We start from the raw sequence: 17,045 nt of genomic DNA, 5'->3' as shown, positions 1-17,045 counted from the left end.
GAGGTAAGTGAAGGAGGACTGCACTAAGGTAAAGGAAGCTATTTAGGGGAAAACATTTTTTCCTTTACAACCCCTTTAATAAAAAAAGCCTGACTATAACAAATTTAAGCTCCAAAAACTAACAGGAAAAATAAAAATTACCAATTACTGTAGCACAATCATTTATAAAAAAAGACAATTACCGGAGCCCATGCATAGCACTTAGTATACCTTATCATTCCAAAGCTATTTGCTGATATCTTCATAGAGATCCTTGATAAACTGTTTTACACATATGATTTGAAATGTATCTATTAATGTTGTATACATTCATAAATAACTGGAAAATATGCTGCATGTATTCATAGTGATCCAATCTGATGTATAACTGAGATATTTCAATTTATGAGTATAATAAAACAAAGAGGTTGCAAAATTACTGATGTAATTCATGAATACAGTTCAGAATGAAAAAATTCACTACCTTGCTCTCATTAATAAGTCAATGTTATAAAATCAATATTGCTGTGTCAAACGTACAATTGTATCCCCTTTAGAAGTCCAGGCTATGGATTTTTTTTTACCCTTATTTGCAACAAGTCATAGAATCGATGGCCATAACCAAGTCAAGCTGAGGCTAAATCACTTTGTGTCATATGTCGTAAGTGATATCCAAGAGGCCTAAGTGATGGCACACAACAGAATGTATGGATGTTATTACTACTACTTGCAATTTAATCAACAGGCAGATTGCTCTGGGAAATAATCCTGAAGAGGATGAAAATTACACCACAAATTTACCAATTACATTTACAGTGGGTGTATTCTTAGGTTATTTAACAAAACTATTTTTATTTTTAGGCTTGTGGTTGTTATGTTGTATTGGTTGTCATTGCACAACACAATGACAATTGTCATAAAACCTGGACAAAGCCTAAAGTCTGAAAGTGGAACTCCAGCCTAAACAGCGTGAGATAAGGTTATGTTTTTTGACACTTTTTTTTTTTTTAAAGAACAGTGTAAGAAATTAATTAAATAAAAGGTAAATACATTTTGAAAAAATTGTTTTTTTTTAAACGCAGCCCCCTGTGCCGCCGAGCTCGCGTGCAGAAGCGAACACATATGTGAGCAGCGCCCGCATATGAAAACAGTGTTCAAACCACACATGGTGTTGAGTTATTCACTTTATGGTCAACACTGAGGACAAGGGGGCACTCTTTACGTCTAAAGGAAAAGAGATTTAATCTCCAAATACGGAAAGGTTTCTTCACAGTAAGAGCTGTGAAAATATGGAACAGACAGGTGATTAATCCTTCAGTGTCCGGCTACCTTGATCACCGGTGGTTTGTCTAGATCCTTTTGGACCGCCAGCCTCTCAATGGTGCTCCTCAGACGGACTACCCACCGAACAGCAATATAGCTTGGGATCCTCAAAGGTGGGAACCCAGTCGCTCACTGGGTCCTTATCGCTGCTCAGATGTTCCGGACCAACATGGCCCCGCAACCAGGAACACCGCGTGGCAGGCACGCCCTGGCCAGGTAAGCAATAGCGCCGGGGCGCCGTGGTGTGGGACCCTAAAGGTGGGTGCCACACTGGATGAAGAAGACCCAGAACCAATGGTGTCTGCCCCATAAATACCCCTCCCCAGCATGCACAGCGAGGCTCAACCCTCCTAAATGGCTGCTGGGGAAGAGCACCCAAACCTCGACTTCACTGCTGCCACCTACCGCACTGGGGTGGGAAGAACACCCCAGCGCAACAGAATGAGCCCACAGCACAGCCAAGCTGAGACAGAGACCCTGTTTTGCACATAACAATTTGGATCAGAGTTTAACTACACTCTGATCTCCCTTTAAATTTAGATGGCACCAGTACTCAAAGAAACCAGGCGCTACAATTACAATGCAGGGCTATTAATCATGGAAGCAAGCATGCGGCTAAAGCTGAAAGCACCTTTGGGAGGTGGCAGCATTGGACTTGTTGCATGGATTGAGGGAGCCTGCCATAGCCAGGAAGTAGCTAAGTATTTTTATCCCTGCACCCCTAAACTAAATGAGCATTTAATCATTGCAAATGGGGGGGGGGGGTCAACTGTAAGTGTATATTGTTTCTAATCCCCACAGTTTACCTGCTTGATAAGCAATGGAAAATAATATCTTTTAATCCTGAACATCATAAATAAAAAAAGGACAAAAATATTCAGAATTTCTTTTAAATGCTGGGAAAATACCCTCTCTCAGATAAACTGAAGATGGGATGAGCAATAAGACCTGCTTATGATTTGATACCATTAGGTAAAAAAAAGTTGTGACTGAATTTATCTGTATTAGTATGAGTGTAATTAAATGATGTAATATGATAAATAAGCCTAAGTCCAAAAATATGTCTATGATATGGTGGCAGTGTGGCTTGTCCCCTTGGTGCTCCATGAAGATACCCTGGGTGTGTGAGTTCACACCATACAGAGACCAGGACTGGTGGTTATCTCCTCTGTACAGCTCTGGGCTCTGTGAAGTCAGAGACATGTCTTAGTCTTGTTTGTCTGTCAAGGGTGACAGGCATTAAACGGCAGGACGCCTGAAGGCCTATTCTTCAGGGTTGTCCCTCCTCCCAACTCCATCCGTGGCTGGTAGGGTAAATCACGACTCAACATGAATTCCTGTTGAAGGGAGAAGTATGCCCCAGATTCCTGGAGCTCTAGAAGACTTTATAAATTTCTGCGGCATCAATACAAAACCAGGCAAGTTCTTGTACATAAGGGCCAACAAGGCAGCACTGGAGAAAGTATTAGAAAGATGCCAGGTGAGCAGCACTGCTGTATGTGTCAAGGCTGAGACTACACAGTATATGATCCAAAGATGCAACTAATTTCTGTCTTCCCCATCAGTGATACAATTTGACATTGCTTAAAGCGGATTCCCCCCACCTTCCCGCTTGTAATAAAGTGCAAACTTCAATGAAATTAATATAGTAAACACATCAATATTCCTATGGATGCCTAAGACCCCATACACACTATACAACTTTTGTTGTCCGATTTCCTTTAGGTTTAGCAAAACCATGTAGTGCAAGGGCCTGCCCAATTGCATACAAATTGAAACTCTTAAAGGGGTTGTAAAGGGTTTTTTTCCCCTAAATAGCTTCCTTTACCTTAGTGCAGTCCTCCTTCACTTACCTCATCCTTCATTTTTTTTTTAAATGTCCTTATTTCTTCTGAGAAATGCTCACTTCCTGTTCTTCTGTCTGTAACTACACACCGTAATGCAAGGCTTTCTCCCTGGTGTGGAGAAAGCCTCTTGAGGGGGGAGGGGGCGAGCAGGCAAGTCAGAACACTCTCTACTTTGCAGATAGAGAAAGGAGCTGTGTGTTAGTGGGCGTCCTGACGCTCCTGCTCGCCCCCTCCTCCCTCAAGAGGCTTTCTCCACACCAGGGAGAAAGTGTCGCATTACTGTGTGTAGTTACAGACAGAAGAACAGGAAGTGAGCATTTCTCAGAAGAAATAAGGACATTTAAAAGCAAAATGGAAGGATGAGGTAAGTGAAGGAGGACTGCACTAAGGTAAAGGAAGCTATTTAGGGAAACATTTTTTTCCTTTACAACCCCTTTAAGGTTTGACCTTCTATTATGTGGCTTTGGTAAACTTGAAGGAAAGAATCCACAGAAAATTGTATAGTGTGTATCCAGCTTTAGTCATGAATGTTTATGTTAAGCAATGTCCATTGCTCTGTCAACAGCCCATTGGAAAGTCTGCTTCACCACTTAAAATATCAGCATCAGTGGTGGCTGGCTTCTTCTTCCTAGTTTTCTGGACTGGACCACTGATGACATCTATATCCTCTGTCCATAAAAAAATGTACTGATTCCTGAGAGCTTGAGAGTTATTGCAAGATCTTAGGAAATAGTACAATTATTTTTTTTGTTTAACTTTGAAAACTGCCAAGAAGGCACCAGTTATATCAGGGGTGCCCAACCTTTTGAAGGGCGAGGGCCACTTAAGCGACTTGGTAACCGGTCATGGGCCACAATGAGCGGAGCTCACTCTATAGAACCCACTTTTTTTCACTTTTTTGCAGATAGGCATTTGTAAACAGACACAAGTCCATTTACATCTGCCTCTACTTAGAGGTGAATAGAGGGTCCAATTGGGTCAGAATGACTGGATGAAAGGGGCATAAGGCTGTTTTTACTCTGATGCACCTGTGTATCAGTTTAAAAAGAGGCCCTGTAACCACTACAGAACAGATATGCCCATATATACACTGTGGGCCAGATCCACAACCAGCGGGCGCAACGTAACTTTTGTGATTTAAGTTACACCGCCGCAAATTACACAAGTTAGTGCCCGATCCACAAAGCACTTACCTGGAAATTTGCAGCGGTGTAACTTAAATCCGTCTGGCGCAAGGCGGGCCAATTCAAATGGGGCGAGTCCCATTTAAATTAGGCGCGCTCCCGCGCCGGACGTACTGCGCATGCTCCCGACGCTATTTTCACGACGTGCTTTGCGCAAAGTTACGTTGCGCCGAGTTTTGTGAATCGCGACGTGTAAAAAAGAGATGCGGCGGAAAAAAAAATGTAAAAAAAATTTGGACAGCGACGCGGGAAAGACGGGTATACTTTTACATGGTGTACTAACTTTACACTTTGTAAAAGTAGCCCTATCTTTGCAACGGCAAACTAACACTTACGGCGATTTAACGAAGGGAAAAAGCTTTGTGGATCTCCGTAAGTGCTAATTTGCATACCCGACGCTGGATTACGACGAGAAATGCCCCCAGCGGCGGCCGCGGTACTGCATCCTAAGATCGGACAGTGTAAGTCCATTACACCTGTCGGATCTTAGGACTAGCTATGCGTAACTGATTCTATGAATCAGCCGCATAGTTAGAAACAGGGATACGACGGCGTATCAGCGGATACGACGGCGTATCAGCAGATACGCCGTCGTATCCCTTTTGTGGATCTGGCCCTGTGATTTTAGTAATACACTTACCTTTAATAACAGTATTCTACTCTAATCTATTCCATCCCAGAACAGGAGGTCACAGGCCACATCAGAGCGCTCCGTGGGCCACATGTGGCCCCCGGGCCACTGGTTGGGCACCCCTGAGCTATGTAGTTCTCAAATGAGGCAGCTGGGGGAGGGGGGGGTGTCCACATCACCAGTGCCTTGGGAGAGGCGGAAGTAAAAAAAAATACATTTGAAGAAGCTATTGCTGAACATAGAGGGCTACATGCAAATATGTTTTTAATGTTTTGGAGAAAAGGTCAGCTTTAAATCACTTTTATGCCGCGTACACACGATCATTTTTCGGCATGTAAAAAACGATGTTTTTCAGCCTCTAGAAAAAACAAAGTTTTTTCCAACTTCATCATTAAAACGACGTTGCCCACACACGATCGTTAAAAAAAAATGCACTAGCATAGTGCAGTGACGTACAACACGTACGACGGCACTATAAAGGGGCAGTTCCATGCGGATGACGCCAACCTTGGGGCCAATTTTGCTGATCTTGTGTTAGTAAAAGATGATTCGCGCTTTTCTGTCTGTTACAGCGTGATGAATGTGCTTACTCCATTACGAACGGTAGTTTAACCAGAACGAGCGATCCCATCTCATAACTTGATTCTAAACATGCGCGGGTTTTTCACGTCGTTTAAGCCCACACACGATCATTTTTTACAACCCGAAAAACGACATAGCTTAAAACGTTGTTAAAAAATGCAGCATCTTCAAAAAAATTTTGTCGTTTTTCAGAACCCCGAAAAATGATGTGAAGCCCACACATGATCGTTTTAAATGACATTTTTTAACCACTTGCTTACTGGGCACATAAACCCCCTTCGTTCCCAGGCGAAATCTCAGCGTCCGGCACTGCGTCGCTTTAACTGACAATTGCGGGGTCGTGCGACGTGGCTCCCAAACAAAATTGGCGTCCTTTTTTCCCCACAAATAGAGCTTTCTTTTGGTGGTATTTGATCACCTCTGCGGTTTTTATTTTTTGCGCTATAAACAAAAAAAGAGCAACAATTTAAAAAAAATATATATTTTTTTTACTTGTTGCTATAATAAATATCCCAATTTTTGTTTTAAAAAACTATTTTTTTTCTCAGTTAAGGCCGATACGTATTTTTCGACGTATTTTTGTAAAAAAAAAAAAAAAAAATCGCAATAAGCGACTGGTTTGCGCAAAAGTTATAGCGCCTACAAAATGGGGAACAGAATTATGATTTTTTTTATTATTTTTTTTTTTACTAGTAATGGCGGCGATCTGCGATTTTTATTGGGACTGGGATATTGCGGCGGACATATCGGACACTTTTGACACAAATTTGGCGCCATTCACATTTATACAGCGATCAGTGCTATAAAAATGCACGAATTACTGTATAAATGTGACTGGCAGTGAAGGGGTTAACACTAGGGGGTGAGGAAGGGGTTAACTGTGTAGCCTGGGTGTGTTATAACTGTGTGGGGGGAGGGGGGTGACTGGGGGAGGGGACCGATGCTGTGTCTCTATGTACAAGAGACACAGATCGGTCTCCTCTCTCCCTGACAGGACGTGGAGCTCTGTGTTTACACACAGAGCTCCACGTCCCTGCTGTCACCTGCCGTGTCACCGACGATCGCGTGTACCCGGCGGACATCGCGGCCGCCAGGTACACGCATCGGGTCTTCGGCGATGCGCCGGGACAGTTTTTACCCGCCGCGCGCCACCCAGTGGCGCGCGCGGGTAATGCACATAAAAGGCTGTGTTTAAACGGCCACTTGGCACTTGAGAGCCGCGCTGCGGACGTATTTCGTCTATAGCGCGGATCTCAAGTGGTTAAAAACAATGTTTTTTACATGCCGAAAAACGATCGTGTGTACGCGGCATTAGACTTATTTAGAAGTGGTGCACATTGACATCATGTTTATCTTAAAGTATAACTGAAAAAAAAAAAAAAACATTCTGTGGCCCAAGTGCCAAAAAATCCTGATAAGATCACATGCTTTACATATGGGTTCTTTAAAGGTTTTAGGTTGTTTGACCTGATTAAAGCAGCTGTAGCTTTGTGAAAAGATTCACCTACCTTTAAAATAATCACATTTAAATGTGTTGCAGCATGAAATTAAGACAGACACAGTTTTCATTTTATCCAGCTGTATTTACTCAGTGTAACTTATAACATACAAGTGTAATTAATAAATAAATAACTTAAAAACAGATTTACTGAGTTGGAAAAAGGACCACCCCCCTCCTAAAAATTACTCAATTAGGTGTAGCTAATCACCTACTTAATGGCATACATAGCCATAGCCATTTTATTTTCAACTGTGATTAGCTGTGGTCATTTTGATTAGCTCAGCATGAAAAGAGCTTTCCTGAAGCATTTCATTCCCTGGTAGGACAACTGAAGCAAACATTTAAGTATGGGTGACAAGGAATTGTCAAAAGACCTCCAGGATTAAGTTGTGGATAGGCTCAAGTCGGGAGATGGATACAAAAAAATTGTCAAAAGTTATATCAATGCCTAGAGGCACAGTGAAGTCTATTATTAAGAAATATAAGGTATTTGGTATAACACAGACCCTCCCTGGATCAGGATGTTGTTCTAAATTGCATGAAAGAGCCAGGAGAAAACTATTTAGAGAGGCTACCAAGAGACCCACAGCAACTCTGAAGCAGTTGCTGGAATTTATGACAAAAGTGGTCATTGTGTGCATGTGACCACAATATCACAAATTCTCCACAAAAGTGGCTGGTATAAGAGGAGTGCAAGATAAAAGCCACTCTTTATGACTGAGCTTTTCCAAAACACACTTTAAAGATTCTGAGGCCACATTCAAAAAGGTATTATGGACAGATGTGTCTGGCAGAAATCCAATACAGCTCACCATCCAAATAACACAATTTCTACAGTAAAGCATGGAGGTGGTAATATCCTGTTATGGGAGTGTTTCTCCAGAGCAGAGACTGAAGCACTTGTCAGGATAGAAGGAAAAATGGATGGGGTAAAATACCATCAAATTCTTGATGAAAATCTTATGCCTTCTGCCAGAAAGTTGTCAAGATGGTTTACCATCCAACATAACAATGACCCAAAGCACACAGCAAAAACGACTATATAGTGGTTGAAGGAGAAAAATGTGAATGTCCTTTCATGGCCTAGTCAGAGCCCAGACTTACACCCCACTGAAAATCTTCGGAATGACTTGAAGACTGCAGTCCACAAGCGGTCACCATCAAATTTAACTGGACTTGAGCAGTTCTGCAAAGACGAGTGGGCAAATATTGCAAAGTCTAGATGTGCAAAGTTAGTAGAGACAAATCCCAACAGACTAAAGGCTGTAATTAAAGCAAAGGGTGGTTAAACAAAATACTGATGCAAGGAGGTGATCCCTTTTCTTTTTTTGTTGTTTTTCTGACATGGGGGTTCTTTACAAAAGGTAAATCCACTTTGCACTACAAGTGCAAAGTGCACTTGAAATTGCACTGAAAGTGCACTTGGAAGTGCAGACGCTGTAAATCTGAGGGATAGATCTGAAATAAGGGGAAGCTCTGCTGATTTTATTATTTCCAATCACGTGCAAGCTAAAATGCTGTTTTTTATTTTCCTTGCATGTCCCCCTCGGATCTACAGCGACTGCACTTCCAAGTGCACTTTCAGTGCAATTTCAAGTGCATCTTGCACTTGTAGTTTGCACTTGTAGTGCAAAGTGGGTTTGCCTTTCTTAAAAATAAACCCCATAGTGTTATATCTTTCACTTGGATGTTTTAAGTTGCACTGAGTGAGTACAGCTGGATGAAAGAAAATATGTGTCTGTCTTCATTTCAGGCTGCAAAGCAACAAAATGTGATTATTTTAAAGGGAGGGGGATCTTTTCTACAGTTTACCCACTGTATATAAATAGTATGATAAAGTATTTAAAGATAAACTGTTGGTTATAAACATTGTACTCTGTTCACCACTCCTTCAGTTCAAATGCACTGTCCTTCACCTTTCTTCAGTTCATATTCACTGCCCAGCCCCTTTGTTGGCTCATATTTACTGCTCATCACCTTCTTTAGCTAAAATTCACTGCCCATCCCCTTCACTGGCTTTGATTTACTGCCCAGCAGATGTCCACCACCTTCACACTGCTCCCTGCTTGACCAGCCATCTTCACACAAGTGGCAAGGCATAATTGACACCAGTGGCGGCCCGCCCATAGGGTGCGCCCGGGCACCGCCCCCCCTCCTGTAGGCAAAAATATATATATATATATATATATATATATATATATATATATATATATATATATATATAATTTTTGGGCCCCTTTAAGAAAGAAACTTAAAAAAAAAAAAAATTCTTTAATGGGTTGGGATTGAGCACCGGCCACCATTGCCCTATGAAGCGCCGCGTCACTACAATCTAGACATGGCGCTTCATTTGCGGGCTTTTATCTTGAATATGGGCGCATTGAAAAACACTGATATGCTTCCCGTGCCTCTCTATGAGCGCCGGGAGCATTACTACTGTGACTTCCAGCCATTCGTTTTACAGACGAAAATCGGAAATGACGTCACGCGGCACTTTCTCTGAAGTTCACACTGCGGAGTGAAGCTGTCGCTGCTAAGGTAAGCCAGCCAAGCCACAGAATTCAGTTCAAAATGGATTTGATTTGATTGATCGCCCCATTAGGTCATCAGCGGACAGCGGTGCACTGCCTGATCCCCACCCATCCACCTTGGAGCCTGTTATTGTATTTAGACTGCTGGGACTTGTAGTTCTCCATCATCTCCTGGGGCTCAGGTGCATGCAATTCACCATCTATGGGACTACAAGTCCCAGCAGTGAGAAAAACTGAACAAATATGGTGGATTGCATGCACCTGAGCCCCAGGAGATGATGGAGAACTACAAGTCCCAGCAGGTTATAATGTAAAGCTCCGAGGTGGATGGATGTCTGGACAGTGACAATTGATGGGCACAGTGGTGACAATTGATGGGCACAGTGGTGACAATTGGTGGCACAGTGGTAATAATTGATGGCATGGCACAGTGGTGACAATTGATGGCACAGTGGTAACAATTGATGGCATGGCACAGTGGTAACAATTGATGGCATGGCACAGTGGTGACAATTGATGGCACAGTGGTAACAATTGATGGCATGGCACAGTGGTGACAATTGATGGCACAGTGGTGACAATTGATGGCATGGCAAATTGGTGACAATTGATGGCATAGTGGCTGTGTTTGATGGCATGGCACAGTGGTTGCATTTTGATGGCACAGTGGTTGCGTTTTGATGGCACAGTGGTTGTGTTTTGATGGCATGGCACAGTGGCTGCGTTTGATGGCACAGTGGTGATAATTGATGGGCCCAGTGAGGCTGCAATTCGTTTGCGCCCCCCCCAAAAAATTGGAGCACTAGCCGCCACTGATTGACACATCTTCACAAAGCCTTGGTCTTGGCATGTAGAGGCCTGCTCTAGCCACCATAACTGTGAGCTAAGGCTGCATTGACAATTGTGCCTGCTCACCACCTGTCAGTGCCTGAAGCCACAGCTGAGTATTTTGCCTGCCCCATCACCTGTCACTGTCAACTGTGGCCATGCCTCCTGCATGCCCCCACAGCCACCTTAATTTTGCATGCACATGCACCTTCCTTGCAGCTTGCTAAAGGTCTTCTCTGTGTGTTCAAGGTGGGCCGACAAGGAAACCTTCAGCAGGCTGCAGGGATAGTGCTCTTGGGCCAAATGTTTGCATGACCATTCTAAAATGGAACTTTGCCCTGAATTGAGAAAAAGATGAGCAGAAAGAATTGTAGGTTTTGCTGAAGAGACATAATAATGTATATATATATATATATATATATATATATATATATATATATATATATATATATATATATATTATGCAATAAAAGCTTCTTGTGTTCCTCCTCGTAAATGCTTTGGAAGGCACACTCCTGGTGTGCCTTCTTGTCACACCTTGGTGCCTCTGGTGTCATTAGAGTCATTCTTTACTAAACACTGAGGGCCAGATTCATGTAGGGAGCGCGTATTTCTGAGCGGGCGTAACGTATCCTATTTACGCTACGCCTCCGCAACTTTGACAGGCAAGTGCAGTATTCTCAAAGCAAAGTTGCGGCGGCGTAGCGTAAATAGGCCGGCGTAAGCCCGCCTAATTCAAATATGGAAAATGTGGGCGTGTTTTATGTTAATGTATTGTGACCCCACGTAAATGACGCATTTTACGAACGGCGCATGCGCATGCGTCGTCCGTGAAAGTATCCCAGTGAAAGTATCCCAAGTATCCCAGTGAAAGTATCCCAGTGCGCATGCTCCAAATTAACCCGCAAAAAGCCAATGCTTTCAACATGAACGTAAATTACGCACAGCCCCATATTCGCGAACGACTTACGCAATCTTACATAATCGATGGAAAATTCGATGCTGGCCCGACGTCCATACTTAACATTGGCTGCGCCTCATATAGCAAGTAACTTTTCCCCTGGAAAAAGCCTAACGTAAACGGCGTATCTGTAATGTGACGGCCGGGCGTACGTTCGTGAATTGGCGTATCTAGCTGATTTACATATTCTAGGCGTAAATCAGCGTACACGCCTCTAGCGGCCAGCATAAATATGCAGTTAAGATACGACGGCGTAGGCGACTTACGCTGGTCGTATCTTAGCAAAATTCTGGCGTATCTGATTCTTTAAATCAGGCGCCAAGATACAACGCCTCACACTCATACGCCGTTGTATCTTCTACACTCTTTTGATCTTAATTTTGAAAAAACAAAACTTGTATAAGAAATGTAGGGACAATTGTGCTTAAAGGATTTCCTCTCATAGATAGCGAAATGGGCACCTCCCCTACCAGTGATGAAATCATTGACCCAATATAATTTTCTTTTTATAGCTGCTGTGTGGTCTAATATTGCCACAAACAAAAACAAAAAAATAATAAAAAAAAAGTCAGTAGGTAATGGCTCTTTTGGGTTGCTTGTGTCAGTTAGCTGAGGAAGGAGGTGGTTAAAAAGGGACTGCTTGTTTTTTGTTTTTTTAACCTGAGTTATTCATTTAATTATTTTGCTAGGTACAACAAGAAAACAAAACAAAAAAAAAATGGCAAGTATGAATTAATTAATATCTAATATTACATGACAGAAAATGTGAACCAAACATTAAATTACCATTGCACCTGAAACGATCACAGAAGCCCTGTGCAATTTTAGAAAAATATTTTCTGTAGCACAAAGTACTGTTATTTTTTTATTTTTATTTTTTTACTGCTATCTAAAAGTATTCCACAGACATAGCACTCCTGAGTTCCAGTCTACCAAAAGTGTAAAGGCTGGGTGTGCACAGACAATTTAATCTGGGGCAGTACTGGGTTAGGTTTATTAGTTATTTTTTATTTTAGCAGCCCTCACTGAGACAAAATTGTTAATGTACTTTATTCAGACATCTAAATTGTGCTGCTTTAAAAAGATTAGATAGATAGATAGATAGATAGATAGATAGATAGATAGATAGATAGATAGATAGATAGATAGATAGATAGATAGATAGATAGATAGATAGATAGATAGATAGATAGATAGATAGATAGATAGATAGATAGATAGATAGATAGATAGATAGATAGATAGATAGATAGATAGCAATTGCAGTTGGATTATAAATAACATTGTGATGACAGCAGAAACCAGAAAGGTGTGAAAGAAGTGTGGATTAAATGAAATAAGAAGGTGTATTTAATGCTTAGAAGGTTGATAAATACTGAATGGTGTTTCAAAGAAAGAGAAAAGCACCTAGAGACTAAATATTCAAAATGTAAGGAGTTACTAAATTAAGGGAAATTTCTATATTAGAGCCAGTTATTGGATTTGCCAAATCAGGCCATGAAAGTGCATGTAAGCCAAAGCTTTTTTTTTTTCCAATTTTTAGAACGAGTGAGCATGGGATAAAACCTCTGTCGGCTATTTATTTATTTTGCTGCTTGTATCCTTTTAGGGAACTTTTCCTTTAAATCCTGTCCCAGAGACACAAGAAGTGTGGAAGTCTCCCACGTATACAGTTCTCACGTGTTCCCATCTGACAATTTGCTTTCTATGTCAGTACACAACTCTAGAATTTTGGATTTTAATCACTTGCTGTTTCTGTGACAATGGCTACCAAGACAAATCTAGAGGATGAATATACCTAATTGGAACAGAGACAGGAATATAAACTTGGCAGGGGTTCTAATCCTTCCCTCTCTAAATTAAAAAAAAACGTTTTGGCCATACATATGTTTTAAGACTGACCTCTTTACTTATTACCATCTTTTTTTGCCTTCTGCAAGATTTCTTTTGTGGTGTTCATATAATCTGGAACACCCTTCGCAGTTCCATTAGACTCTCCACCAACATTTTAACTACCCATATTCTCATTGTGTACGAACGCCTAAAACCCTCTCTAAATGTAAACACATAAAGGGCTTGATTTACTAAAACTGGAGGGTGCAAAATCTGATACAGCTCTGCACAGAAACACCTTCCAGTTTTTTTTTGTCAATCATAATTGAACAAGCTGAAGATAGAAACCTGTTGGCTATCATGCAGCTGCACCACATTTTGCCCCAGTTTTAGTAATTCAACCCCAAAATGTATGTGTAGTTCACAACTCCATTAAAGCTTATTACTCCTCTAACACTTCTGCATGCTATAGTGTACACTAACATCTTGTAAATATAGCCCCTTTGTTTTAACACTTAAAGTTATGTGTTGTATGTTGCTCATTGTTGTAATGACTATATTTTTACCTGTTCCCCTCTTATATACGATTGCCACTTAAGAACTGAAAACTAATAATAGGAATAGGTAAACATGCTCATCAGACCTAATAAATGACAATAGTGGCACTTTTACACACATTCAATAATAAAAAAAAAGGTTAATTTGAGTTTACCTGTAGATTATAAGAAAATCTCAATAATATAGGAGCAGAATGTCTGGAAAAACCAGCTGCAATTATCTTTTGCAATCTTCGTAGCTTTTGGGTTTGGTTCTTCTTCCAGCTGTTTGGCCTTTGGAGGCTCTGGTTTCTTGGTGATAGGTGGTCTTTTGGTGGTAGGCTTCTTTGTTGGTGGGGGTTTCTTTTCTGCTTTGGAAGTATCAGCTTGTTGATTGGTACTGGGGTCAACTTTCCTGAATTGAGAAGGAGTAGGTGCCTTTGGACACATGCTGTGCTTAAACACTTGAGGCTCACATGGATTTCCAGTCTTCTTTAGATCCTGGCTGAGTTGTTCCCAGAATCTTTGTGGATTTTGGTTGTATGCCCGGCAGAAAGACGGTTTGCTGGCAAACTCACACAAATAGCTTTTCCCCTGATTTTTACATTCAATTTTTACTCTCATTTCAGTTGTGCCACTGGTGCTCATAATACATGCATCTCTGTTTTTGGTCTGAAATGGAAGCTTTACTTCAGTGCCAGGTTTCTGTGCCAAAGTTCCAACCCAAATAACTGCCATAGTTATAATGACTGTGCCAGACATCATGGCCATTAATTTGGATGTAGTTCTCTTGCCTCTCCTTTCTTATAGTTAAACCAGTGCTAAGGTTGAGGAGCTGTGCTTCGTGGGAGAGATAGATGTACACTGATAGCTGTGATAAAAAAAAGTCTTATGTTTTCAGGGGAAAAAAAGAGAGAAGCTTGTCCACAGCAAGAATGTGCCTGTAATGTGTAGCTTAAAGCTCTATTTAATGACCCAATGTGATCTCACAGAATGGTAACAAGACACATCTTGTCAAATTCTGTAAATAGTCAAACAGATGACAGCATAGGTAAAAAGTTATGGGTCTGCTTGCTCTTTTTTTTTATTTTTTTTTATTAATTTTATTAGAATCTCAGCAGGTCAGTGATTTTATTAAAGCAGTAAAGATATATGTAATATGTAGCAATATATTAGGAATACATTGTCAGTTATTAAAATCAGCCATTAATGACCGAAAATCGATTTTCCTTATGGTATAAAAAGTAAAAGGACAACTCAAACCAAAATGGATTTTGAACTTTTAGACAGTAAGGGACAATTACTACATACCACTTAGGCCCCGTACACACGGTCGGTTTGGTCCGATGAGAATGAACCGAAGTTCATTTTCATCGGACCAAACTGACCGTGTGTATAGGCTATCGGTCTGTTTTCCTTCGGTCCAAAATTTTAAAACATGCTTCAAAACGAACCGATGGACCGCTGCCCGATCGGACCAAACCGATGGTTAGTACAGAAAAGCATTGGTTCAAAACCCGCGCATGCTCAGAATCAAGTCGACGCATGCTTGGAAGCATTGAACTTCGTTTTATTCAGCACGTTGTGTGTTTGACGTCACCGCGTTCTGACCCGATCGGATTTTGGACTGACGGTGTGTACACATATCAGGCCGTACGGCCACTTCGGAGGTGAACCGATGAAAACGGTCCGACGGACCAGTCACATCGGTTTTGTCCGACCGTGTGTACGGGGCCTTACAGGCATAACCCACTTTTAAGTACACAATGGGGTTTATTTACTAAAGCTGGAAAGCGCAAAATTAGGCTCACTTCTGCATAGAAACCAATGAGCTTCTAACCCCAGCTTGTTCAATTAAGCCTGGTAATAAAACCTGGAAGCTCATTGGTTTGAATTAGGTTTTATTTTTTTACGTTGTCTTTTGACAGAGGTCTATCTCACAGCATGACCACAACACAAGAGACCCTTGCTTTATATATGCATGACCACTGTTACCGGACTGTGTTTTTTCCTCATATTTATGCAATTATTTCACTAGGAAAGAACAGGAATAAGAATTGAATTATATGTCTTACAGTGCTCTACATATCAATAAATCAAAATCCTTTTCGTATGGGGACAACATTAGCTTGGCTAAAAGGCATACTTTGACCTTGCTGAATCATGCCAAGGGGTGAAGCACATCTTCTGCTAGGGTACTGGACAGCAGCTAACACCCAGTGCAGAATCAAATTATCTTAATTGTAACTGAATGGTGTTACTCTTTAAATAAGACCTGTAATAGTAGGATATTAACCCTTTGACCAGAAATGAATGCACCAGCAGTAGTTCCATGTAAAGGTGACAAATTCTGATTGAAGACACTAGAGCCACTTCAATCACATCACAACACATCAATGTGCTGGGAACACCAAATCAAGATTTATATTCTATGGTATTGTATCAGTAGTACTGGATTTCATTGCCAATCTGTTTGAAAGACTGTTGAGTAAATTGGAATGGAGAGACATAATGGTTTTCATTTGTATTTTGTATTTGTTGGACAAGTTTCAAATGACATTAAGCAAACGTTTAATTAGCTTATAATGGAAATAATTTATTTTATCTATGAATGTTTAATGTATCTCAGTGAGAATTGTATACATTTGAGAAACCTTGGTGTAAGGAGATGCGAGTTGAAATCTGCTCAGCTCTCCACCAATCACATGCCATTCACTTCAGCATATAAATTTCAAATTTTCTTTGCAGCCCATTAGTTGCCTTTGGATCAAATAAATTGATGGTTGAACTGGAGTTATAGTATATAGAGTCTGGTACACACAAAATACCTGACTTGAAGATAATTTAACACATCTAACTATGTGCAAAAGAAGCTCTGTTCTTTAATTCAACTTTACATGACTAGAGATTTATATTAACTTTGCTTCAGTTTGCTTAACTATACTAGTATTTAGTAAATCAGATGGTTAGTACAATCAGCTGAATACCCACCATTGGCACTTGCCTGAATGCTCCCTGTGATCAGGTGGTGATAGCCAGGCCCGGACTGGGACAAAAAATAGGCCCGGGCATTTTTAGACTGAGCAGCCCGGTCACTGGGGGGGGGGGGGGGGGGTTGTCGACTTTCATGGGGGTGGCTGGTGTCGGTCCTCCACACTGTAATGGGCAGGGACACTGTGATATAAAGGGGACTGCACTGCAAAGGGGCCCTGCTATGATTACATTGCCCCTTTACAGTGCAGTCCCATTTTTATCACAGTGTCCCAGTCCTATTTTGGCCATACAATGCTAGTACTCTCTGTCTCCTAT

General features: G+C 41.2%; 1 protein-coding gene across 1 annotated transcript in view; it reads right to left on the bottom strand.

The window, feature by feature from the left end:
- FGFBP2 (fibroblast growth factor binding protein 2) overlaps positions 1 to 14,662 on the bottom strand; it is a 28,760-nt gene extending 14,098 nt beyond the window's left edge. The window contains exon 1 of the mRNA XM_040335219.1: positions 13,913 to 14,662. Coding sequence (XP_040191153.1) covers positions 13,920 to 14,507 — 588 coding nt within the window. The 5' untranslated portion in view covers positions 14,508 to 14,662 and the 3' untranslated portion in view covers positions 13,913 to 13,919. The remainder of the gene's footprint in view (positions 1 to 13,912) is intronic.
- Between the last annotated feature and the right edge of the window lie 2,383 nt (positions 14,663 to 17,045).

This window comes from Rana temporaria, chromosome 1 (assembly GCF_905171775.1).
Source record: "Rana temporaria chromosome 1, aRanTem1.1, whole genome shotgun sequence".
Classification (NCBI taxonomy): Eukaryota; Metazoa; Chordata; class Amphibia; order Anura; family Ranidae; genus Rana; species Rana temporaria.
Note: the sequence above shows the minus strand (reverse complement) of the source record. Positions and strands in the feature narration are given on the sequence as shown.